Source organism: Mandrillus leucophaeus, unplaced genomic scaffold (assembly GCF_000951045.1).
Source record: "Mandrillus leucophaeus isolate KB7577 unplaced genomic scaffold, Mleu.le_1.0 Scaffold534, whole genome shotgun sequence".
Classification (NCBI taxonomy): domain Eukaryota; kingdom Metazoa; phylum Chordata; class Mammalia; order Primates; family Cercopithecidae; genus Mandrillus; species Mandrillus leucophaeus.
The window spans coordinates 897,406-924,388 of record NW_012105742.1 but is presented as its reverse complement, the minus strand read 5'-3'; the positions used below and the strand labels follow the sequence as shown (position 1 = coordinate 924,388).

Sequence of the window (26,983 nt, the reverse complement as noted above, 5' to 3'; positions counted from 1 at the left end):
TGTAACATTCAACTCAAAACCAGTATTTACCTCTGGGTTTTTATTTGATGGCTTGGTCAAATAGCTTCCTTTATTTTTCTAACTAGAGCTGATCATTATGTTTACATTTATAAATGCTAATAATTACGTTTAATGGCATTTAATGCCATACATTTTTCTAAGTTCTTTATATATATATATACACATTTATTAATTTAATCCTCACAATAACCATATGTAGCTCGTACTGTTGTTATCTCCATTCCATAAACGAGGAAAATCGAAGTATGGAGAAGTTAAATAATCCTGTAAGACACAGAGCCAAAATTTAGGCAGTTATTCTTCGGAGCATGATTTTTTTTTTTTTGTTTGTTTGAGACGAAGTCTCACTCTGTCACCCAGGCTGGAGTGCAGTGGCATGATATCGGCTCACTGCAGCCTCTACCTCCCAGGTTCAAGTTCTCCTACCTCAGCCTCCCAAGTAGCTGGGATTACAGGCGCCCAGCACCACACCAGGCTAATTTTTGTATTTTCAGTAGAGACGGGGTTTTGCCATGTTGGCCTGGCTGGTCTTGAACTCCTGATCTCAGGGTGATCCGCTCACCTCAGCCTCCCAGAGTGCTGGGATTACAGGCGTGAGCCACTGTGCCTGGCCCAGAGCTTGGTTTTTTAGCCATTACACTATTTGAAACTGAGCGTTTGCTCTAAAGAGTAGGTATTTGTAATATACTGTCTTATAAAGGACATTGCTCAACTTTTACCAAATCAAGTTTTTTACACATTCACTAGCAGCATTGTAGTCTCAGAAAAGATAAAATATGAATATTGTTACCTCATTTAATTTCTGCTCTTTGTGTGAGGCAGACCTTCCATTTTTTAGTTTTAAAATAAACTAAATTATTTTTCAAATTATCAGTAATTTTTTGGGAGAAAGGAAGAAGTTATTATTTTGAGCTAATGAATAAAGACAAAGACGCTGCCGGACGTGGTGGCTCACGCCTGTAATCCTAGCACTTTGGGAGGCCAAGGCAGGCAGATCACGAGGTCAGGAGATCGAGACCATCCTGGCTAACATGGTGAAACACCGTCTCTACTAAAAATACAAAAAAATTAGCCGGGCTTGGTGGCAGGGGCCTATAGTCCTAGCTACTTGAGAGGCTGAAGCAGGAGAATGGCGTGAACCCAGGAGGAGGAGCTTGCAGTGAGCAGAGATCATGCCACTGCACTCCAGCCTGGGCAACAGAGCAAGACTCCGTCTGGGAAAAAAAAAAAAAGGCAAAGACGCTATCCATTTCCCTTCAAGTAAAGCAGATGGAAGGGATGCTGCAGGATAATTGTTGCAGAGTAAATTTGTCTTTCTTAACAGCGTCGTTTCCCAGGGAGTATGGAAGGTTTTGTCACTCTAGATGAGGTTGGTGATGAGGAAGATTCGGAACTTCAGAAACTTCGTAAATCGGGCATGGCATTTAAATCTGGTGACAAAAATGATGATGGTTTGGTTGAAATTAAGGTGGACAAGATCGAGGAACTTGATCAAGAAAACGAAGCAGCGTTGGAAAATGGAATTAAAAATGAGGAAAACACAGAACCAGGTGCTGAATCTGCTGAGAACGCTGATGATCCCAACAAAGATACAAGTGAAAACGCAGATGGTCAAAGTGATGAGAACAAGGAGGACTATACAATCCCAGATGAGTATAGAATTGGACCATATCAGCCCAATGTTCCTGTTGGTGAGATTTAAGTCTTTGTTCTTCACCTTCCTCACTGTCCTCAAAACAAACTCTTAGGTTTTAAAATAAGTTTTTGAAGTTGGTCTTATATAAACTGTGATAGCATTTTAAATTTCCTTTGTTTCTATAGGGAACAATTTATAAATCTTAATTGACATATTTTCCTCTTATACCTGTCTCTGATTTTGTATTATTTTCTGTTGTCATCCCACAGTGTGTTCCCTTTTCTCCTCATAAAATTTCCTGCAAGTTGCACATGCTTTTGTTTTGCCTTTTATGTTGTTTTTCTGTATTATATTTCTTTTTAAGAATACAGTTAGGTGGGACCTCAAACATCAATTAGGTAAAAGCAAAATATGGTTCTGTTTTTGTTTTTGTTATCTAAGGCTGTATTGAACTTCTCAGAAACATGTTTCATTTAAATTATGTTGACAGGTAAAATTGTGAATACTAAATAAAATCTTCAGTTTGATTTGTAAGAATGTATGTTTGTGTTTCTAGGTATAGACTATGTGATACCTAAAACAGGGTTTTACTGTAAGCTGTGTTCCCTCTTTTATACAAATGAAGAAGTTGCAAAGAATACTCATTGCAGCAGCCTTCCTCATTATCAGAAATTAAAGGTAAGGCTGAATGTAAAACAGGAGAGTTCTTTTGTGAAAACTTAAGTTATGGAAGTAAGTGGGATATATAAGTAAAATGTGTATAGTCTTCTCTCTAGACTCAATGCAGTGCTTTATCCTGAAGATAACTTTTTATTTGCTTTTTTCTTTTTTAAGACAGAGTTTCACTCTTGTCGCCAAGGTTTGAGTACAGTGATGTGATCTTGGCTCACTGTAACCTCTACCTCCAGGGTTCAAGCAATTCTCCTGCCTCAGCCTCCCAAGTAGTTGAGATTACAGGCATACACCACCACACCCAGCTAATTTTTGTATTTTTAGTAGAAATAGGGTTTCACCATGTTGGCCAGGCTGGCTGGTCTTGAACTCCTGACCTCTGGTGATCTGCCCACTTCAGCCTCCCAAAGTGCTGGAATTACAGGCATGAGCCACTGCACCCGGCCCTTTCTTTCTTTATTGATGGATTATGGAAACATCTGTTGAGCCTCTTATCATAGTTTACCCTTGTTACGTAACAATTTAGTGTTTTCTAACCATGTTATAAATTCTGTGATAGAATTAAACTTAACTCAGGTATTCTCAAATTGTTGTTGGGCTGTATCTCTAATTTGGAAGATGCTGGGAGTCTGAATACTAAAAGTCGTATGACCATTCATATTAAATAATTTTTTAATATTGAAATTATTGATAATGACACTTCAGTTATTTTTATGACCAAAAGAATATAAAGATCAAAGGCGTAAATATATAAATAAACCACAACATCACTAAAGAATAATTCCTGTTGAGATATATTGAAGTTTGTTTTTGTAATTATCAGCCTCTTTGGACTACCTGTTGAAATAATGACTGAAACTTAAAAGTAGTTGCTAAACAACTCAATTATAGATACCTTGGTTTTTCACACTGCTTTATAATAAGTTAACTATAGTTGTTCAATCTTTAGATACGTTCTGTGTTGACTAAATGGATGAATGTAATCTTTAACTTTGGAAATAATTTAGGTTCCTGGCTGTGTATCAACGTCTGTTTTTTTGTTGTTGTTGTTTTGTTTTTTAATGTAACTGCTCTTTGCCACCTATATGTCTCTTACCATGATGTATATGAAGAAAGAATCGTGGTTATTTGCAATGGTAGCAGCAATGTAGTACAATTATTTTATTTTTATTTTTTTGAGACCGTTTTGCTCTTGTTGCCCAGGGCTGGAGTGCAGTGGTGTGATTTTGGCTCACCCCAACACCCCCTCCTGGGTTCAAGCCATTCTCTTGCCTCAGCCTCCTGAGCAGCTGGCATTACAGGCATGCACCACCACGCCTGGCTAGTTTTGTATTTTTAGTAGAGATGGGGTTTCCCCATGTTAGTCAGGCTGGTCTGGAACTCCCGGCTTCAGATGATCCGCCTGCCTCGGCCTCCCAAAGTGCTGGGATTACAGGCCTGAGCCACAGTGCCTGCCCTGGTACAAATATTTTTATCTGCTTTGATTTTAAGCTGTTTGGGGTCAAAAACTGTATGTATTGTTGAGAAGAATATGGAAATAATATAAAAGATTGCTTGGTGCTTCTTGTGGCTCGTTTTATTATTTCCTTATGTTTTATTTATTTTTTTGAGACGGAGTTGCTCTTGTTGCCCAAGCTGTAGTACAATGGCACAATCTCAGCTCACTGCAACCTCTGCCTCCCGGGTTCAAGCAATTCTCCTGCCTCAGGCTCCCGAGTAGCTGGGATTACAGGCACATGCCGCCATACCCAGCTAATTTTATGTATTTTTAGGAGAAACGGGGTTTCACCATGTTAGCCAGGCTGGTCTCGAACTCCTGACCTCAAGTGATCCGCCTGCCTCAGCTTCCCAAAGTGCTGAGATTACGGGCGTGATGGCCTATTATTTCCTTGTATTTTAAAGAAACTTTGTCACCTTCATCAAGAAACTATTAAGCAATACAGTAACTTGCTAATGGTATATTCATAATTTCCTAACTGGATGTTTGTGGGGTGTTTTGTTTTTTTTTCTTTAAAGGATATAACGGCTTTTAATTCGTACTATTTTGCATTAACTATATTAAGTTGATAAATTCCAATGAGATGGAAAGATACTTTGGACATTTTAGATTAGATTTTTGAATATGTCTTTTGTACTTCCATTAGTGTCTTAATGGAGCTCCTGTGTCTAGAGACTCTAGAAGTCCCAGGTTTAATGGCAGGGATCAGCAAGCTACACTTGTTGCTCAGTCATCTGCTTTTGTAAGGTTTTACTAGAACCCACATCCATAATCATTTAAGTGTCATCTATAGTTGTTTTAGTTTATAATGGAGTGCAGGATTGAGTAGTTAAGACTGAATGGCTCAATGAGTCTAAAATATTTACTGCTGGCCTGGCAAGATAATGTTTGTTCAGGTGATTTAATGAATAGTGCCTTGAGGCCAGATGTGGTAGCTCATGCATGTAATCTCAGCGCTTTGGGAGGTGGAGACGGGCAGATCACCTGAGATCAGGAGTTTGAGACCAGCCTGACCAACACAGTGAAAACCTTGTCTCTACCAAAAGTTCAAAAAAATTAGCTGGGCATGATGGCAGGTGCCTGGAATCCCAGTTACTTGGGAGGTTGAGGCAGGAGATCAGTTGAACCTGGGAGGTGGAGGTTGCAGTGAGCCAAGATCACGCCACTGCACTCCAGCCTGGGTAACAGAGCAAACCTCTGTCTCAAAAAATAAAATAAAATAAAAATGCATGTCATTTAGACCCATAGTTCTTGGGGTACTGTCAGTTCAGTGTGACTGTGGTCTTTGTTTTCTTATCTCTAAAATGTAGGCTTAATTATAACATTCGAATTCCCTTTTTTTTTTTTTTTTTTTTTTACCTTTTGACATTTTTTCCCCATGCCTTATTGTAATGTCCTGAAACAGTTTTTGTGTGCTAGTAAGGATTAACTAATTGTTGAAAATATGGACAAAATTATAGTTTAAGTCCCTAAACTTGGATATAAGATACTTGGTTTTGGAATTAATCCATTTTGCTGTGTTTCTCTAAGGTGACTTAATGGCTTTAATTCTCTCTCTCTTTTTAGAAATTTCTGAATAAACTGGCAGAAGAACGCAGACAGAAGAAGGAAACTTAAGATGTGCAAGAAGATTTAATGATTTCAAAGAAAATAATGGTTCTTCGTTTTTAATGTTAACCTTTTTTAAATACAATACTGATAGTTAGAAGAAAACTATTGTACTCTTTTGTTTTAGTGGAGAAATAATAGATGTCTGTTCATGTGTTAAGTGTTATAGCAAAAAAAAATACACATATGGTTAAGTTAATGAATAGTTTTTGTTTTATCAAAATGGCAACGGACAGAAATACTTTGTAGAGATTGACTTCCTAAGCTACTTAAGACAACTTGCACCACTAAGAAAGAAATGTAGAACCATTTGGAAAAATGAAATTTAGTAGTTCCAAGTTTCAAAGAAATGTCAACATTTTATTCCATTCAATAAAGAACAAAACCAATAGTATTTTTATTACTTTCATCTGAAACATTCCATGTTTTAATCTGAGCCTTGCAGACTTTGATTTGGAGTTTGAACCTGTTTTGGTTGCATTTCATTTTTGGAGAACTTCATTAACGTGAGATTGGCGATTCAAATGCAGGTGCAGTTTTCTGTTAATGTCATGCTGTTGTTTAGGTAATAAGAAATATTAAGTAATTGGCTTTAGATTTTGTAATTTTTTCCCTGAGTTCCTGCTAGATTTCGTATTCTAGTAGTCAATGTATTTTCAGTGAAATGTAAAAATATTCCCGTTCTCTTTGACCAGTATTAATTTTTGAGATCTTACTGCTTGTCACTTGAATCCCGTAATTGTCATACATCTCTGGTATAAGCAACATTTGATTTTTGAAGTGTGTAGACCATCTCTTCATATTTTCAAGATGTAATTTTACATTTCTGCATTTTTAAAACAGTTTGGCCATAATCCTAGATGCACGCTTCTAATTCATGTACCTGCACATGTGACCTTTGTGAACAGAAATTTGCATGTATAATTTGTGTTTACTTGTAACTTTCTGGTTATATACTGCTTATATCTGTGGATTCAAGTTACTGAAGTGAATACCAATAAAAAGAAAACCCTAGGCCATGTTCATTGGTTATACATGTTTGGAATGTTAACCAACATATTTGTCAGTTGTGGTTTTTATTCGCTCTTAAACTTTGTGCATGCTTTAACAATTTATTACTTTTAAATCTAGAGTGAATGTTCTAAAGACTACCGCTAAAGGTCTGAGTTTTAAAAATTTTGCTGCTGGTGGATTTCTTGTTCCTGTTACATAACTAAAAGTGAGGCCATTTGTGGTTTTTAAAAACCTTATGAATTAAAAATACTGCAGGTGAACAAACAGCAAAAGCTTGTGTTTAGACATACTGTTGACTTAACAGTACAATTGGAAATAATATGGATGAGCAAGAATTAGTTCTGCCAACTTTTCAAAATAATTACGTAGGGCTTCTTGGTATATCGGATCATCTGTTGTAAACAGGTTTGTTTGTTTTTTTTTTTCCCCTGAAACAGGGTCTCGCGCTGTCACCCAGACTGCATGCAGTGGCACAGTCATAGTTCTCTGCAACCTCAGCCTCCGGGCTCAAATGACCCTCCTACCTCAGCCTCCCGAGTAGCCGGGACTACAGGCTCATGCCATTATGCCTGGCTAATTTTTGTTTTTTTGTATAGATGGGACTTTGCCATGTTGCCCTGGCTGGTCTTGAATTCCTGGGCCCAAGTGATCTCACTTCAGCCTCCCTAAGTGCTGGGACTGTAGGCATGAGCCACCGTCCCTGGCCAAGAAACAAAGTTTTAATAGGATAGGCATTGTCTTTCAAATGTTCAGACCCAAATGCATTAAAGGATATTTCAAATAGTTGGATAAATTTTATGGTCTCCCCCATTGAAAAGCAGGTGATGATTTTAATGTGACATGCACAAAAAATCCTTGCCAGTTGTTTCTGCAATTTTAGCCTTTACTAATTACCCACTTCTGTTTAATTCCCATTTTTAACTAACAGCAAGTACAGAAAGCACTATGTGCACAATGGAGTTCTTCAGTGTTTCCTGTTGGTGATGGCTTTTTCATAGCTTTTACTTTGTTGGATTTAGCAAGTTGAAGGAAAGAATGCTTTGTTTACTTTATTATCTACATTTGAGAGCATTTAGAAATCAGAAATTGTTATAATAAGCTGTTAGTGATAAATCTATAACAGCCCTCAGATTATGAGAAAACTTCTTTTTAATAGGAATGTTTCCACTTAAGTTTGCTGTAAAGTTTAAGAACATGTTTCCTACAGCTATTTCAGCCCTTAGTTTAATCTTACATTCTACAAAAGTGAATGAAGCTTTTAGAAGTACCTTGGGTTTGTTTCATAATTCTTCTTTGTTGACCCATTGCTAGTAAATTTGGGATCTGAGAGTGTTCTTTATAAGACGTTAATTGGATAGCTGTAGTATTGCTTTGAGTATTCTAAAAATAAGTTCGTTTGAAATATTATTCAAGAGTATGAATTTCCAACCATCGTGTGTGTACGTCAATACTTTTAGAGATTTATTTATTTGAGACTGTCTTGCCCAGGCTGGAGTGCAGTGGAATGATCTCGGCTGAATTCTCCTGCCTCAGCCTCTCAGGTAGCTGGGACTACAGGTGCATACCGCCATGCCCAGCTAATGTTTCTGTTTTTCTTAGTAGAGGTGGGGTTTCACCATGTTGACCAGGCTGGTCTCAAACTCCTGACCTCAAGTGATCTACTTGGCCTCCCAGAGTGCTGGGATTACAGGCGTGAGCCACCGCACCCAACCCCTCCAGTGATTTTTAAGTGGTAACATTCTGTATAGCTTTTTAGGAATAGCCATTATTTGAGTTCCCTAAGGACAGGTTCCCCTGCCACCTTTTTTTAAGGTGATGGGGACTGGAAAAGGAAATGGTAAACTATGGAATGTTGTGGCATGTAGTAAGGTTATGCAGGGAGAAGAGTGTACTTAATTTGTTACTTTAGCTTTGTTCACAGTGGATTTTTTTTCAGCCTAAAGTTTGTGACAAAAGCAGCTCATGGTATGTAATAGAAATCTGCTGGGACACTGCAGAGCAGCATATGGGCTGTTTAAGATAACTTGCACTAGGACAGAAGCAGCTCTGGGTATGGTCTGTTGGTTGCCTTCCATCATAGTGTAGCTGAAAGCCTGGGTATTCAGTGTTTAATGAGTTTGAGGTGGTTTTATACCCTGACAGAGGACCCTCACCTCATTGTTGAGCTAGCTGGGTTTGAAGTACTCTCCCACTTCGACCATTAGGTGATAAGGTCAAGATTCTTGGAATCAACACTCGTGCACAAACAGTTATGGGAATTATTTTCCTTTAAAACGAATTGTTTGCAGCCGGGTGTGGTGACTCACACCTGTAATCCCAGCTTTGGGAGGCCAAGGTGGGCAGATCACAAGGTCAGGAGATCAAGACCATCCTAGCTAACACGGTGAAACCCCATCTCTACTAAAAATACAAAAAATTAGCCGGACGTGGTGGCGGGCACCTGTAGTCCCAGCTACTCAGGAGGCTGAGGCAGGAGAATGGCGTGAACCTGGGAGGCCGAGGTTGCAGTGAGCCAAGATGGTGCCACTGCACTCCAGCCTGGGCGACAGAGTGAGACTGTGTCTCAAAAAAACGGTTTTCAAATGTTTGCATGCATCAAAATTGCCTACAGGTTAAAGCATTGCTGGCTCCCTGCCATGTTTTCTAATTTCTTAAGTTTGGGATGAGTACTGATAATTTGCGTTTTTGAGAGATTGTTTGGAGGTTTTAATGGAAACCCAGCTACACGTATACCCTTAAAGGACCGGTCGGTCCTCCATTGGTGATGGTTGTCCTCTTCAACACACTGCACAGCTTCAGGAGGGTCGGGAGGGACACACTTGGAGCAGTGAGTGAGTAAAGGGACACCTAACTAACCAGCCAGATCAGCTGAATCAGTTTTTGTAGTTCTAGTAGAGAGGGGGTTTCACCATGTTGGCCAGGCTGGTCTCAAACTCCTGACTTCAATCCTCCTGCCTCGGCCTCCCACTCAGCTCTCAGGTGAGCCACCGCACTCGACCTGATGTGCATTTCTAACGAGTTCCCAGGTGATGGCAATGTCAGTGAGATCAAGCTTTGAGAACTTTACCTGTAACTGAAGATGTGTTGGTGGTAGGTAATTGTAACCAGATCCTACCTGGCTTGGTTGGTTACTATTGCCTGAGGTACTGGTTTTGCTACTCTTTCCAAAGCTAAAACTAAAGGAAAAACTATATAGTCACCTTTTTTAAAAAAAATCATTTATGGGAGACAATCTCTTTCAGAGCCGTAGATACTGTTACCCTTTATTTTTAGCCAAACAAAGTTTTGTAATTTTGTTGGGGATATGGTAAGAAATTGCAAGGAATGTTAGTGGAATAGAACTACAACAGGAGTTTGCCATTTTGCCTGGTCAAGCGGTTTATTATCTTTGTTTTTCCTTTATTTTGCACCTCTCAAGCTTTACATAGGAACTAATGATGATGCTTGGTAACAGTTTGCTGAAATTTAATGAGAATGGAAAAGTGGAAACGGTTAATTCTCTGTCACTCTGGCAGATCTAACTTGCTGATGGATCTCAGTTAAAGCACTGGTAATTGGGTAATAGCCTGAAACTTGAGAGAATTTTTGTCCAAATAACTCCCTATGGAGGTTAGTTGAAAAAATTCTTGATGAGAACAGTCGAGAAGTAATTTCTTGTTTGTTGTTGTTGAGACAGGGTCTCCCTGTCACTAGGGTGGAGTGCTGTGGTGCAATCATGGCTTACTGCAGTGTCCATCTCCCGAGTCTCAGGTGATTCCCACATCTCAGCCTCCACAGTAGCTGGGGCTACAAGTGCACGCCACCACACCCAGCTAAGTTTTATGTTTTTTGTAGAGGGGTTTTGCCATATTGCCCAGGCTAGTCTCTCAAACTCCTGGACTCAAGTTATCCGCCCACTTTGGTTTCCCAAAGTGTTGGGATAACAGGTGTGAGCCACTGTGCCCGGCCTATGAGAAGTTTCTTCTAAGGACCTGATCCAAAAGAGTATATACAAAGAGCAGCAGGAGTCCTACCTTTGATTAGGACGAAATGCTTTTCAAGCTTCACTCCTTGCCCCTGCCTATCAAAAACGGGACCAATTTCAGTTGGCTCAACTTTGACAGGGTTGTTAAATAAGAAGTAGCTGCTGCTTATTGGCCATTTGGCTTTTGAGATTTAAATGGAAGAGTTTGTTTTCCTACATGATGGGAAAATTTGAAACATCACAGAGCAATCAGATCCCAGCTACTTAATAACTATCAACTCTATTTGTTTTGTTTTGTTTTGTTTCTGTTTTGAGGTGGGCTTTGGCGCTGTCACCCAGGCAATAAATGACAATCATAGCTCACTGCAGCCTCGAACTCCGGGACTCAGGTGATCCACCTGCCTCCACCTCTCAAGTAGCTAGGGCTACGGCCATGTGCTGCCATGCCCAGCTAATTTTTGTAGGGGTTGTGTGTGTATGTGTCTAGAAGATGCGGTCTTGCTATGTTGCTCAGGCTGGTCTCAAATCCATGGGCTTAAGAGATCCCCCTAGGCCTCCCAATGTGCTGGGATTATAGGGGTAAGTCACCATGCCCGGCACATTTTACTTTTTTTGCTACACTTGCATAAACCCTAGTTTTTTGTTGTTGATTTTTGTTTGTTTTTCTTTTTTGAGAGGGATTCTTGCTCTGACACCCAGGCTGGGGTGCAGTGCCGTGATCTCAGCCCACTGCAACCTCCACCTCCCAGTTTCGAGTGATTCTTCTGCCTCAGCCTCCCCAGTAGCTGTGACTACAGGTGTGCAACCACACCTGGCTAATTTTTATTTTTGTACTTTTAGAAGAGACGGGGGTCTCATCATGCTGCCCAGGCTGGTCTCAAACTCCTGACCTCAAGTGATTCGCCTACCTCGGTCTCCCAAAGTGCTAGGATTACAGGTGTGAGCCACTGTACCTGGCCCACCCCCACCTGTTTTTTTTTTAGAGACAGCCTCACTGTCTTACCAGGTTGGGATGCAGTGGCACACTGATAGCTCATGGCAGCCTCGAACTCCTAGGCTTAAGCAAGCCTCCTGCCTCAGCGTATGAGTAACTGGGATTTACAGGAATGTGCCACCACACTTAGCTATTTTTTAAAATTTTTTGTGAACACGGGGTTTTGGTAAGTTTCCCAGGCTAGTTTTGAACTCCTGGCCTCAAGCATTCCTCTGCCTCAGCCTCCCAAAGTGCTGGGATTATAGGTGTGAGCCACAGAACCTAGCCTATGCCCTATTTGAATAGGGAAACCTGCTTTATGGTGTGAGAGCCTGTGGAAAAGGACTGCAGTTTAAGTGATGATTGCTGTAATGGATAGGGAGACTTTCATGATACTTCCTAGTTCATTTTTCTGATTTTGGTTGCTTCTGCTGAAACTCTTAAGTATATCTCTGGCCCATCTTATTTTAAAAGGCAAGCTTCTAGAGAGCCGAACATGGGGAGAACATGGAAACAAAAAGCTGAGCTGCACAAAGTCAGCAGGGAAGGGTTTTTCCAGCTGGAAGAGAGGAATTGCTTCTGCCTTTCCAGTTATTCAGCACATCTGTAGGCACACATGATGATTCTGCAAAAACGTTTACCTATTCTACACCTACACATTGTTTTCCAAATCCTGACCATGCTGCCTATTCAACCTACACAAGTTTGGCTCTTTAAGGCCAGGTGAGTTTTAAACTTCACTAAACAACTTTTAGGAAAACCTACCACTTACTGTCTGTGGTATCCTCAGTGCCTAGATCAGTGCAGACATAAGTAGGCATTTTAAAAGCTGAATAATACTTTATCGCCTCACCTCATTCAGAGCAGGGACCTTTGCTTACCCTGCAGTGTTAGGCCCTTACTCAACCCTACGTACCTGCCCTAGCTAGCTACATTCTCTGCCTAGCTTAATACAAAGGAGCATAGGGACAAGACCATTACCGAAGCACTATAGGAACCTATGTTAGAGTTCATTTTGGGGTGGGGAAGGGGGTGTTTTCCTGTTTATAAATGCAATATGCAATTCAAGCTTTCCTAGAGAATTTAGACAATATTTTAAAATTCAGAAAATAATGATTCCTTTGAAATCTGACCACCTGGAAATACTACTATTAACATTTTGATGACCACTCTATCGGATACTTGGCATTTATATCTACTTGTGCCTGTTTACATATAAAATTTTGAAAGATTGTACAAATATGCTGTTTTGCAACCTGCTTTTTTAAAAAGCATTGATATATTCTATATCAATGAATATACATATTTTAAATGATTTTATTTTAATGCATCATTATTCATTTAACCAATTTCCTGTTAGGCATTTTGATCTTTTGGGTTTTATAACCAGGCTATATTCTTACATGTCTCTCTTTACATCTGTCCATTTGGGTAGATTCCTATATTTGGAGTGTTGGGGTAAGAAGGTACATACTTTTTACATTGATGAGAAATGAGAGGTCTGTAGGAAGGTGATGATTTACAGTGGGGCCTACTCATAGCCATCCTGGGTCTTCTGATTTCTACTTCAACCTCCATCTTAAGATGGTTACTATGTGAACCAGCTACGTAAATTTTTTCAGTGTTTTAAAACTGGATCTCTCTGTTGGTCCCATTGCAGTGTCTTTCCTTATCATTAGCAAACTTGTTAGCCTTCATTATTTTGTTTTCCATTTATAGATCATCACCATCACTATCCAAGCATAATATTGTTACATTGAAGTTTATTTTGCAATCGAGCAGTGTCCTTGTGTCTAGAGAATGCCAAGGAAATACTGGGCCCCTGACGCTTAGCCACAGTGGTGAACTCTCAATGCGATCTGGAAATTGAGATCTTAACCCCTTTGTGTGGGAAAAACAGCATTGGTCTTTTGAGTGTTTCACATGATTTATCAAATATTTTTTATTATCATTATAACCAGTTAAGTGGATTGTGTTACTAAATAACAAATTCAATTATCTCACGTTTACCTTTTTGTTTGTTTTAAGACAGAGTCTCACTCTGTCACCCAGGCTGGAATGCAATGGCATAGTCTCGGCTCACTGCAGCCTCCACCTCCCTCCCAGGTTCAAGCGATTCTCCTGCCTCAGCCTCATGGGTAGCTGACTACAGAAGTGTGCTAACACATCTGGCTAATTTTTGTATTTTAGTAGAGACAGGGTTTCACCATGTTGGCCAGGCTGGTCTCGAACTCCTGACCTCGTGATCCGCCCACCTCGCCTCCCAAAGTGCTGGGATTACAGGCGTAAGCCACCGCGCCCGGCTTCGTGTTTACCTTTTAAGAGAGTCTGGGTTAGGCCAGGCCGTGTGGCTCACAGCTGTAATCCCAGCACCTTGGGAAGCTGAAGTGGGTAGATCATTTGAACCCAGGAGTTCAAGACCAGCCTGGGCAATGTGGCAAAACCTCATTTCTACAAAAACTTCAAAAATTAGTCAGGCATGGTGGTACTCAGCTACTTCACAAGCTGAGGTGGGAGGATTGCTTGAGCCAGGAAGGTTGAGGCTGTAGTGAGCTGTGATCATGCCACTGCACTCCAGCCGGGGTGATAGAGCAAGACTGTGTCTTCAGAAGAGTGTCTGGGTCATCTCAGACTATATAAATACCTATGTTGTTCTGTTCAGACTTCCTGCAGCCTCAGGTTGATAGCTTATCTTCACAGTTTAGAATATAGACCTGTAAGTGCTACCAAAGTGGTTGACCCAGGAGCTAGGGTAGAACCACCTGCATTCATTTCTTTGGGGCTTTGGACTGGCCCAGAACAGTATTCAGTGAATGAAATAGCTCTGAAGAGAAACAACCCTGTTTCTAAATTCAAGCCTTCCCATGGAGGGAATTTTTGGTCTTAGTAAATACTACAAACATATTGTTTTTAAAAGATTCAAATTTTTCAGGAGAGTAAAAAGATAGTTATTTGCACCCGTTTCCTAGTCGCTCATTTTCCCTCTCCAAACGGAAGAAACTAGTTTATGTCCCTCTTTCAAAGATAGTGTCTACACATTTGAACATCCAGATTTGTAAAACACATACTCTTGGCCGGGTGCGGTGGCTCACACCTGTAATCCCAGCACTCTGAGAGGCTGAGGCAGGTGGATCACGAGGTCAGGAGATCGAGACCATCCTGGCCAACACGGTGAAACTAAAAGTACAAAAATTGGCGGGGTGTGGTGGTGTGCACCTGTAGTCCCAGCTACTCGGGAGGCTGTGGCAGGAGAAATGCTTGAACCCGGGAGGTGGATGTTGCAGTGAGCCGAGATGGCACAACTGCACTTCAGCTTGGGCAAGAGAGCCAGACTTTGTCTCAAACAAACAAAAAAACATACTCTCTTCTTTACATTGCTTAGTGTCGCTAGAAATGTATCTTGGGGCTTCTCAACGATGACGGGAAGGAAGCATGGGTAAGAATAACTATGGGGCCGGTGCACCCAGAATCACGGACTAGGAAATTCTTTTTTTTTTTTTTTTTTTTTCGAGATGGAGTCTGGCTCTGTCGCCCAGGCTGGAGTGCAGTGGCCAGATCTCAGCTCACTGCAAGCTCCGCCTCCCGGGTTTACGCCATTCTCCTGCCTCAGCCTCCCGAGTAGCTGGGACTACAGGCGCCCGCCACCTCGCCCGGCTAGTTTTTTGTATTTTTTAGTAGAGACGGGGTTTCACCGTGTTCGCCAGGATGGTCTCGATCTCTTGACCTCGTGATCCGCCCGTCTCGGCCTCCCAAAGTGCTGGGATTACAGGCTTGAGCCACCCGCGCCCGGCCACGGACTAGGAAATTCTTGAACCCAGAGGTCACACTCTTCTATCCTGTGTGGAAACAGCATTTCCTCCTTTAGCCACAAAGAAGTTTGCACATGTATTTGTATTTTGCGTTTGCATCCAGCTTCAAAAAGTGTGTTTTTGTGCCTGCACGTGTCTGAGTGCGGGTGTTTGCATATCATTTAGTACGCCTCTGTGATTACCCTTAGTTTATTATTTTTCTGTGTCAGGATCTTGATGTGACTCGGTGCATGTCGCTGTTTGTGTGACATTGTGTATCATTCTTGGGGTGTGTATGGGTGTGTGTGTGCTATGTCATTATCTAAATATTACTTTTTTGGGGTGTCTGTGTGACGTCTGTAAAAGTCCACGCCTGTGTGTCTTGTCAGGGTGCTCTTCAGTGTCCAGCTGCCTCACTCATTGCATCCCATCATTCCCGGAAGATGGGCCGGTGTGGGAACAGTGGTACACCCCCATTCCTGCGTCTCAGAGAGAACGTGCGACAGCGTTCCCGGTACACCCGGCAGGCGGCCGCAGGGGCACGCTAAAAGGCCGTTGCGCGTGCACCCGTGTGCAGCCTTGGAGACAGCCTTCAAGACAGCCTTCGGGGTCGCGCGTTCTCGCGCGCGGCCTCTAGTGGCCTCAGAGGGCAGAGCTGACAGAAAAGAGGGCGGGGCTGGCGGCGACGGAAGTGAAGTCACTTCCGGGCTAGGGTGTTTGTTTGGACTGGAGAAGGGAGGCGGCGGGCGAAGCGCACGTCGAGCGGGGGAGCGGCGCTGCCTGTGGAGATCCGCGGAGGCCGACAGGATTCGTTGGCTGCCGTCCCCGCTGCTGTGCACTGGGTGAGGGGGTCCCCTCGGGCGGAGTGGCGATAGGGGTGCGGCGGTCGAGCGACAGCACGTCGGCGACGGCAGAGGGGCCTAAAGGGTTCCCTGGGTGATTGGCCACCGAGTCCCTTGCGGCCTCGGTTGTTCACTGCCTCTTTCCACCAAGTCTGAGGGATTAGCTTGGGCCTACTTCGTCTCTCTCTTCTCTGAGACATGGCCGTCGCTTTTTTTTTCATTGTCATTATTAATGATTTGGATCTCGCAGCTCTCTATCCGGGTCCTCAGTGGCGCGAGGGCTGCCGGGATAGCACTTCGCCTTATTGCCCATTCCCCCGGTCCTTTCTCCCTCCGCCGGGTACCCTTTCCCCTGCCCCCAACCACCGCCTCGGCAACAAAGCTCATTGTTTCTACCCACTTTACGCCTGCGCGTCGCCACGCGCAGCCCCTACTTGCTGCGCGTGCGCGCCTCAGCCGAGGCTGGGGTTTGGGGAGAGAGGGGCGGAGGAACTGGCGGACTCTTGGCGTCCTAGGGGAACGCTGCCACCGTCGACGGGCCTGATCAGATGATCGTCTTTCTCCCGTTTCTTTGCCATCCCGACCCCTTATTTTTGGTTGTATTGTAGCTCAGGTCCCGGAAAAAAGAACCTTTGAAATACTGGGAACCCTTACCCTAGGAGGGCGTTGAGTTAGATGAACTGTAAGGTCCTCTCACCTTTTAATAATTTTCTGTGCTTACTCTCCTTCCCCGCCACCGCCACCAAAAATAAATAAGGCTTGTGGTGAACTTATGTCTTCTAAACATTTGTTGCGGCAGCCACCAGTGATATTTTTTAGTGACTCTTAAAAGGAGTCTTACCTGTTTCCTTTTGTTTCTCTTTTCTCTGATTTGGCGCCCGTATCAACTCATAAAAACCCCAAACTCTAGAAAGAATTTGGCTTCCAATTTGCCTTGGAAGGTGTAGCAGCTGACAGCCTTTGACGTTTATTCCAACGGAAAGCAGATGCTCATGTTGGGTGTGCTGGCTAATGTTGGAACGTGGTGGCATTGTTTTTTCAGATTTCATTAGAGCAGTTAGATCAGACGTTGGTTTATATTTTCATTAAGTCGCTTTTGAAATTTCATCTGGCATAGGTTAGGTTTGCAATAAGTAAAAGTTCTCTATAATAATTTTTAATGAGACTCCACTATTTGCTTTTGTCATTCTGTTTCCAGTTAGTGAAAGACAGGATATTTGGGGAAAATTAGTCTGTTTATACCACTTGTCAGTTGTGAACTTGAAGAAAACTGTTTTTCACCAAAAAATATCACAGGATAGGTAACTTGACAATAACTATAGAGCCCATTTGTGTTTCTTTAAGGAATGGAGGTTAGGGAATGGAGATTTCCTCTAATGATTCAAGGCTGTGCATATTGCTCCTTAGGAACTCAAATTGAGGTAATTTCACCCTCTTTGGGTCAGAATCAGTTTATAGCAGGTTTTTCCTTAAACACTGCACCTTATTCAGGTTTATCCGTTTATGACTCTAGAGTGTGATGCTCCAGTTTTAGTGAAAATTTTTAAATTTATTAAATCAACACTTAGCAATTTGGTTGATACTGTGGGAGATTAAAGAATGTGGAAGGCAAGACCTCTGCCTTGTAATCTAATAACGTTTTGTGCTTTTAAAACATTTTCTTGTAATTTACATCCTGTTATTCATTCATTACCATGAAACGTGAAATGGGCAGAGCAAGTTTTTTTCTTTTAACTTTTTTTTTTTTTTTTGAGTTGGAGTCTCACTCTCGCCAGGCTAGAGTGCTGGAGTGCAGTGGCGCAATCTTGGCTCACTGCAACCTCCGCCTCCCCAGGTTCAAGCGATTCTCCTGCCTCCGCCTCCCGAGTAGTGGGGCGTACAGGCACTTGCCACCACGCCTGGCTAATTTTTTGTATTTTTAGTAGAGATGGGATTTCACCGTGTTAGCCAGGATGGTCTCGATCTCCTGACTTCGTGATCCTCCCGCCTTGGCCTCCCAACAGAGCAAGTTTTATCTTGCCTACTTGGGAATTAAGGAAATAGAAGCTTGAGAGATTATTTTTATGTAGCAAATATTTATGTAACACTTAATAATGCCAGGCATTGTTCTGATTGCTTTTACAAATATTAACTAATTTGATCCACAACATAGCTAGAAGATAGGCCCTACTATAAAATGAAGATAACAAATGAGATGTGAAGTAACTTGCCCAATGTCACATAGCTAATGATAGTCGGAATTCAAATCCACATAGTCCAGAGATTGTGTGCTGTTAACCATTATGTGGTGCTGTGTGATTTAGTGACAAGTCTAGGGTACTTTAAGGTGGTTAAGTAGCATAGCTGGGATTTGAACCCACAGTCTTCTGTGGTCTAAGGTCTTCTGACTGTGGTCTAAATTAAAGTTGTCCAAGTCTTTGCCTTTGTGATCTAGACCACCTGTTGCACAGGTGCATGAATAGTTTGCATTCGACATAGGCTAAGGTTCAGTTCCAGTAACTCCCTTTTTTCTTAATTTTTTCATTGTTTATAGAGTGGTGCTGTCCAATGATGAGGTACTGTGTGTAGTTATGAGCACTTGAGATGTGGCTAGTGTAAATGAAGAACTAAATTTTAATTAAATAGATCTATGTAGCTGATGGCCACCATATTGGAGGGGCACAAGTTTGGGGGATTTGAATTGCCTCTGCTTCCTTTATCAGTTTGTATAAATTTGGGTGACATTTCTAATGTACCGGAGCTTTTATCAGTAAGGATGATCCATCCTTGCTCTCACCTAATTACCCTTATTACACTACCGTTGAGATTAGGGTAGACTTTGGGATTTTCCTGTGACATTGTTTCATCTCTATAGGTTTAAGATCTGTGATTTTTACCTTGTCCCTTGGTCTAGAGACCTTTAACTGCCCTAAACGTTTAATCACCGAGGTAGATAATGCTAATTGTTATGTGCCAGGTTCTCTAACTAGGTAGTTATTAATTCCCATGTAACAGATGAGGAAACCGAGACTCAGGTTAAATAACTTGCCATAGTCACACAGTAAAGCAGCCTGGTTCCAGAGCCCATGGTTTTTTGTTGTTGTTTTTGAGATGGAGTCTCACTCTGTTACCCAGGCTGTAGTGCAGTGGCACAATCTCGGCTCACTGCAACCTCCGCCTCCAGGGTTCACACCATTCTCCTGCCTCAGCCTCTCGAGTAGCTGGGACTACAGGCCCTATCACCACACCCAGCTAATTTTTGTTTTTGTATTTTTAGTAGAGACGGGGTTTCACTGTGTTAGCCAGGATGGTCTCGATCTCCTGACCTCGTGATCCGCCCACCTTGGCCTCCTAAAGTGCTGGGTTACAGGTGTGAGCCACCGCCCTAGCCCAGAGCCCATGTTTTTTAATCGTTACCTTATTGCGCCAAATAGTAAAACAAAAAATTCAGTGCTTTCGCAGACTTCAGTGTGGAAAACAGCCAATTGAAAAATTTTGCGATCCTCTCTAACTGCCAAAGGAAGTATGCTTAAACGTATTATAGGCATAAAATACGATTAAATATATATATGCAAATAAGGTAAGGATCACAGTGGTTCAAAACAGAGTCCAAGGGAATGAGAAAAGATGGTGCCTATGAAAGAAACAGAAGAGAACTGTATTTGAATTTTAATGAGAATTCTTAAAAGATGAAACTAGTGGAGAAAGATTGTAAAACCTAAAAGATTTCTTTATTTTAAACTTTCATAGACAATGTAAAAGGACGCTGCTGGAAACCAATATGTCTTAAGAGGCATTTCAGGAGGGAAAACAGCTGAAGACACAATAAAGCCCTAAGTTGATAAATTGAAAGGGTTTGCTGACTTCCAGGCAGCAGTACTGGGAAAAAATTGCCCTTACCTAACCAAAATCTGGTGAAATATATAAATTTAAGTGTTAAACATCTTAAGCTGTCATCTAGAACGGGATTTTTAAATTTTTACTTAGTTTTTTGAGACGGAGATTCACTTTGTCACCAGGCTGGAGTGCAGTGGTGCAATCTTGGCTCACTGCAACCTCCGCCTCCCAAAAGTGGTTCTGCTGCCTCAGCCTCCCCAGTAGCTGGGACTATAAGCATGTGCCACCACGCCCAGCTAATTTTTGTATTTTTAGAGACGGGGTTTCACCATGTTGACCAGGCTGGTCTCAATCTCTTGACCTCGTGATCCGCACCCCTCGGCCTCCCAAAGTGTTGGGATTACAGGTGTGAGCCACTGTGCCCGGCCTATTTTTATTTTTTGAAATGCGGTCTCACTCTGTTGCTCAGGTTGGAATGCGGTTGCACCATCTCAGCTCACTGCAACCTCTGCCTCCCAGGTTCAAGCAATGCTCCTGCCTCAGCCTCTTGAGTAGCTGGGACTACAGCTGTGCACCACCACACCTGGCTTATATTTTGTATTAGAAGACATGGGGTTTCACCATGTTGGCCAGGGCTGCTCTCGAGCTCCTCACCTCAAGTGATCCACCTGCCTTGGCCTCCCAAAATGCTGGGATTATAGGCGTGAGCCACTGCGCCCAGCCTACAACGGGATTTTTAAAAGGAAAGAAAATTGATTTTCTGCAACATTGAAAGTTGGAATTATTGACAATAGATTATTGACAGGAAGAACAGACGTCTCAGAATACTGTTACAGCTACTTTTTTTTTTTCCAGCACAGTTACATGGAAATACTGGTGTTACAACTTTTTTTTTTTTTTTTTTTTTTGAGACAATCTTGCTCTCTGTCGCCCAGGCTGGAATGCAGTGGCGTGATCTTGGCTCACTGCTACCTCCACCTCCGGGATTCAGGCGATTCTCCTGCCTCAACCTCCTGAGTAGCTGACACTACAAGTGCCTGCCACCATGCCCGGCTAATTTTTGTATTTTTAGTAGAGGCAGGGTTTCACCATGTTGGCCAGGCTTTTGTAGAACTTCTGACCTCAAATGATCCACCCACCTCAGCCTCCCAAAGTGATGGGATTACAGGCCTGAGCCACTGCGCCAGGCCATACAACTAACATTTTTATTCAAACATGAAGACAAAAGATATTTTGGACACTGGCTTAGAATGATAAATCCTCAGGTAGCCTTTGAAACTATTTTACAAAGATAGGAAGTTAGGGGAAGATGATGAATATAAGAAACAATTATGAGTGGCCGGCATGGTGGCAGATATCTGTAATCCCAGCACTTCAGGAGGCTGAGGTGGGCCGATCACCTGAGGTCAGGAGTTCGAGGCGAGCCTGGCCAACATGGTGAAACCCCATCTCTACTAAGAATACATAAATTAGCCAGGCATGGTGTTACACGCTTGTAATCCCAGCTACTCGGGAGGCAGAGGTTGCAGTGAACCGAGATCGTGCAGCTGCACTTCAACCTGGGCCACAGAGTGAGACTCCATGTCAAAAAAAGAGAAAGAAACAATTATGAGTGATGAATTTATTTATTCTTGTTTTTGAAACAGGGTCTTGCTGTGTCACCCGGGCTGAAGTGCAGTGGCGTGATCTTGGCTCACTGCAGCCTCTGCCTCCCAAACTCAAGCAATTCTTCTGCCTTAGCCTTCTGAGTAGCTGGGACTACAAGGGAGCACCACCATGCCCAGCTAATTTTTTTTTTTTTTTTTTTTTTTTTTGACGGAGTCTTGCTCTGTTGCCCCAGCTGGAGTGCAGTGGCATGGTCTCGGCTCACTGCAAGCTCCACCTCCCGGGTTCACGCCATTCTCCTGCCTCAGCCTCCCGAGTAGCTGGGACTGCAGGTGCCCACCACAACTCCTGGCTAATTTTTTTTGTATTTTTAGTAGAGATGGGGTTTCACCGTGTTAACCAGGATGGTCTAGATCTCCTTACCCCGTGATCTGCCCGTCTCGGCCTCCCAAAGTGCTGGGATTACAAGCGTGAGCCACTGCACGCGGCCACACCAGGCTAATTTTTGTATCTTTTTTTTTTTTTTGAGTCAGAGTTTTGCTCTTATTGCCTAGGCTGAAGTACAGGGTGTAGTCTCTGCTCACTGCAACCTCCACCTCCCAGGTTCTAGCAATTCTCTTGCCTCAGCCTCCCCAGTAGCTGGAATTACAGGTGCCCGCCACCACACCCAGCTAATTTTTGTATTTTTGGTAGAGACAGGGTTTTGCCATGTTGGCCAGGCTGGTCTTGAACTCCTGACCTCAGGTGATCTGCCCGCCTTGGCCTCCCAAAGTGCTGGGATTACAAGTGTGAGCCACCGTGCCTGTCCTGAGTGATGAATTTAGTAAAATATAAATGGATAATGTGAAGTGTCAAGTATTCAATTCAAAAATTATTTTAAAACATATAGTAAGTGAAAACCTAATAGTAGGAATCTACCAGTGCTAAATTCCACAAAACTGAAGATTGGGAGGGAAGAAGTGTGTAAGTAAAATAATTTTAAAGGGCTTGCCTTGGCTCAGAGCAGGCATTGGGTTGGGTATATTGGAGAAGGAAAGGCATTCTAAATGGGTGTAGAGAGTTGTTTTTTGTTGTTTGTTTGTTTGTTTTCTCTGAGATGGAGTGTCGCTCTGTTGCCCAGGCTGGAGTACAGTGGTGTGATCTTAGCTCACTGCAACCTCCGCCTCCCGGGTTCAAGCAATTCTCCTGCCTCAGTCTCCTGAGTAGCTGGGACTACAGGCATACACCACCACGCCTGGCTAATTTTTGTATTTTTAGTGGAGACCAGGTTTCACCATGTTGGCCAGGATGGTCTCGATCTCCTGACCTTGTGATCCACCCGCCTCAGCCTCCCAAAGTGCTGGGATTACAGGCATAAGCCACTGCCTCCCGCTCTTGGAGTACGTTTTTAATTGTTAGGAAAATACTTAAAGCTGTTAAGTGTAGGAAAATAAACACCATAGGAAAGAAATAGTTAATAGAACATTTGAAAAAGCATAAGAAAAGTAAACATGAAATTATGGTGAAAGACATAAGACAAAGTATCAGTTATCAAAAATGTTAATTCCTGGCTGGGCGGGGTGTCTCTCATGCCTGTAATCCCAGCACTTTGGGAGGCTGAGGCGGGCGGATCACAAGGTCAGGAGTTCGAGACCAGCCTGGCCAACATGGTGAAACGCGGTCTCTATTAAAAATACAAAAGGCCGGGCACAGTCACTCATGCCTGTGATCCTAGCACTTTGGGAGGCCGAGGCAGGCGGATCACGAAGTCAAGAGATCAAGACCATCCTGGCCAACATGGTGAAACCCCATCTCTACTAAAAATACAAAATTTAGCTGGACGTGGTGGCACGCGCCTGTGATCCCAGCTACTCGGGAGGCTGAGGCAGGAGAATAACTTGAACTGGGGAGGCAGAGGTTGCAGTGAGCTGAAATGCGCCACTACACTCCAGCCTGGTGACAGAGCAAGACTCCATCTCAAAAAATAATAATAAAAATAAAAACAAGAAAAGCCAGGTGTGGTGGCGGGGGTCTATAATCCCAGCTACTCTGGAGGCTGAGACAGGAGAATTGCTTGAACCCAGGAGGCAGAGATTGCAGTGAGCTGAGATTGCGCCACTGCACTCCAGCCTGGGCATCAAAGCGAGACTCCATCTCAAAAAAAAAGTGCTGGGGTTACTCACTCCTGTAACCCCAGCACTTTGGGAGGCCAAGGTGGGTGGATCACCTGAGGTCAGGAGTTCAAGACCAGCCTGACTAAGATGAAGAAACCTCGTCTCTCCTAAAAATACAAAAATTAGCTGGGCATGGTGGCGCATGCCTGTAATCCCAGCTACTCGGGAGGCTGAGGCAGGAGAATCTCTTGAACCCGGGAGGTGGAGGTTGTGGTGAGCCGAGATCGTGCCATTGCACTCCAGGCTGGGCAATAAGAGGGAAACTCCGTCTCAAAAAAAAAAAAAAAAGTTCCTTATGAGACAACAATTCTCAGACTGGGTCACATATTCTGTCTACTGTAGTGGAGGACTTGGATAAACCACTTTCAGAATTGAACAGATCAAGTAAAAAAGATGAGTGTAATATATATACGTTATTCTTGTACTTTAGAAATAGAAATCACAGGCCAGGTGTGGTGGCTCACACCTGTAATCCCAGCACTTAGGGAGGCCGAGGCAGATGGATCACAAGGTCAGGAGTTCGAGACCAGCCTGGCCAACATGGCAAAAACCCCATGTCTACTAAAAATGCAAAAATTAGTGGGTCGTGGTGGCATGTGCTTGTAGTCCCAGCTACTCGGGAGCCTGAGACAGGAGAAGCACTTAAACTTGGGAGGTGGAGGTTGCAGTGAGACGAGATCGTGCCACTGCATTTCAGCCTGGGTGACAGAGTGAGACTCTGTCTCAAAAAAAATAAAATAAAATAAAAATAAAAAAATTGAAATAGTTGAGGTTGAAAGATCATGCCTGCAACTTCTCAAATGGTTAAGCAAAAAAAATATATATAGAGAGAAAACAGGCAAAAGGCTGTTTGATGAATCTAGATGAAAGGTTTGTGTTCCTTGTATTCTTTCATTTTTTGATATTGGTATAGAAATACACAATTACGGAATAAAGAATCTCAGAATAGATACAGACATGGGAATTTAATTATGATAAACATGAGGAATAAGCTTTCATTAGTTAGTGGGGGATGATGTAATTTATATGGAAAAATACAGATCCTTCACATACTCAAATGTTTACATGAACTAAAGATTTAAATGTAAAAACTTGAAACTATAAAAATATTGAGAGAAAAATACAGGAAATGTAATCTCATTGTGGAAAAAGACTTTCCAGAAGCTGTAAAGGAAAACAAATGTCATTTTTAGCTCATCTGATGGCAAAAATAAAATACAATACATATATAATATCTGAAATTGTTGAAGATACAGCAGAAGGGATGCACCCAAATAGTATAATAGGAATGCATATTGCCACATTTTTATAATAATTTGTCAACTCTTACAGTTAAAATACACATGGCCCTTGACACAGTTATTCCCACTTACAGGAATATATCCTATAGGAAGCACTATTACCTTGTCTCTACTAAAAAAAAAAAAAAAAAAAAAAAGTGATCATAGCAGGATTGTATGTAATGGCAAAAAGTGGGAACGTAAGTGTACATCAGAAGGGGGTGGTTGAGTAAGTGGTGTTGTATCCATTAAAAAGTGAAGTAGGCCGGGCGCGGTGGCTCACACGTGTAATCCCAGCCCTTTGGGAGGCCGAGACGGGCGGATCACGAGGTCAGGAGATCGAGACCATCCTAGCTAACATGGTGAAACCCCATCTCTACTCAAAAATACAGAAAAACTAAGGCCGGGCACGGTGGCTCAAGCCTGTAATCCCAGCACTTTGGGGGGCCGAGACGGGCGGATCACGAGGTCAGGAGATCAAGACCATCCTGGCTAACACGGTGAAACCCCGTCTCTACTAAAAAGTACAAAAAACTAGCCGGGCGTGGTGGCGGGCGCCTGTAGTCCCAGCTACTCGGGAGGCTGAGGCAGGAGAATGGCGTAAACCCGGGAGGCGGAGCTTGCAGTGAGCTGAGATCCGGCCACTGCACTCCAGCTCGGGCGACACAGCGAGACTCCGTCTCAAAAAAAAAAAAAAAAACTAGCCGGGCGAGGTGGTGGGCGCCTGTAGTCCCAGCTACTCCAGAGACTGAGGCAGGAGAATGGGGTAAACCCGGGAGGCGGAGCTTGCAGTGAGCTGAGATCCGGCCACTGCACTCCAGCCTGGGCGACAGAGCGAGACTCCATCTCAAAAAAAAAAAAAAAAAAAGTTAAGTATACTGAGATCCGGCCACTCACTCCAGCCTGGGCGACAGAGCGAGACTAGTCTAAAAAAAAAAAAAAAAAAAAAAAAGTTAAGTATACCAATACCTGTTGACTAGGGAAGATTTTATGTAATATATTTAGTATAATTCTGTTAAAATACAGAAATGCTTTATGCATGTTTATATAAACAAAGAATTATGAAAGGATACATATTAAGCTGTTAACATTGATGAATTACCTCTATGGTAGGATCAGAGATGGAGAGGGAAAAAATATATACACTTTAGACATTTGTACACCTAACTTTTTTTTTCTTTTCTTTTTTTTCTTTTTTTGTAGGTAGCATGTACTTTTTACATTCATCCCTGTCACTTTTTTTTTTTTGAGAAATGGGGTCTTGCTCTATCACCCAGGCTGGAGTGCAGTGGTGCAATCATGGTTCAAGTAATCCTCCTGTCTCAGCTTTCCAAGTAATTGGATCTACAGGTGCACACCACCATGCCCAGCTAATTTAAAATGTTTTTTGTATAGATGGGATTTTGGTATGTTTCCCACACTGATCTTGAATTCCTGATCCCAAGTGATCCTCTCGCATCGGCCTGCACGTCAATGCTTGCGTTCCTAACAAAATTGATCCTAAATTTGTGCAAAGACCCCGCTGTCCAAAAATTTTCAAATGAATACTGAAAGCATAAAGTGAAAAATTACTGTTTATGTCAGATTGAGCATCCCGATTTGAAAATTTGATATCTGAACTGTTCCAAAGTCCAGAACTTTTTGAATGCCAACATGACACAGAATTTCAGATTTGGGATGCTCAACTGCAAGTATAATACAGTATTCCAAAATCTGAAAAAAACCCAAAACACTTCTGGTTCTAAGCATTTTGGGTAAGAGGTACTCCATACTTCTTTTGTGATTTTCACTAGGAAAATCTGACTTACATATATTTTAATGACTACTAGATACATTAAACTAGTCTTTCTGAGTTAGTTTTGCTGTGTTATCAAAACGTGTTATCTCCTTTGCATGAGATTAATACTGATCTTTTTTATATTTGATATATTTTCTGACAGTTTTAGGGTTTTAAAGCATAATATGCCTTGAAACAAATACAGGATGTAAGAAACCTGGGGAAAAATTATTGGCTTTCTCGGTTAATTCCTGCCAGTTTTTTTTTGTTTTGTTTTGTTTTGTTTTTGAGACGGAGTTTTGCCTTTTTTTTCCCAGGCTGGAATGCAATGGAGCG

At 42.4% G+C, this 26,983-nt stretch overlaps 2 protein-coding genes across 5 annotated transcripts in view; both read left to right on the top strand.

Moving 5' to 3' along the window:
• Window positions 1-7,401, top strand: part of MATR3 (matrin 3) — a 37,504-nt gene extending 30,103 nt beyond the window's left edge. For all 4 annotated transcript variants that reach the window (XM_011997238.1, XM_011997237.1, XM_011997236.1 and 1 more), the window contains 3 exons: window positions 1,490-1,712; window positions 2,214-2,335; window positions 5,394-7,401. In XM_011997238.1, the coding sequence (XP_011852628.1) occupies window positions 1,490-1,712; window positions 2,214-2,335; window positions 5,394-5,444 (396 nt within the window). In that variant the 3' untranslated portion in view covers window positions 5,445-7,401. The remainder of the gene's footprint in view (window positions 1-1,489; window positions 1,713-2,213; window positions 2,336-5,393) is intronic.
• Window positions 7,402-15,867: 8,466 nt separating this feature from the next.
• Window positions 15,868-26,983, top strand: part of PAIP2 (poly(A) binding protein interacting protein 2) — a 28,638-nt gene continuing 17,522 nt past the window's right edge. The window contains exon 1 of the mRNA XM_011997231.1: window positions 15,868-16,016. The gene's annotated coding sequence lies outside the window, so the exon portion shown is untranslated. The remainder of the gene's footprint in view (window positions 16,017-26,983) is intronic.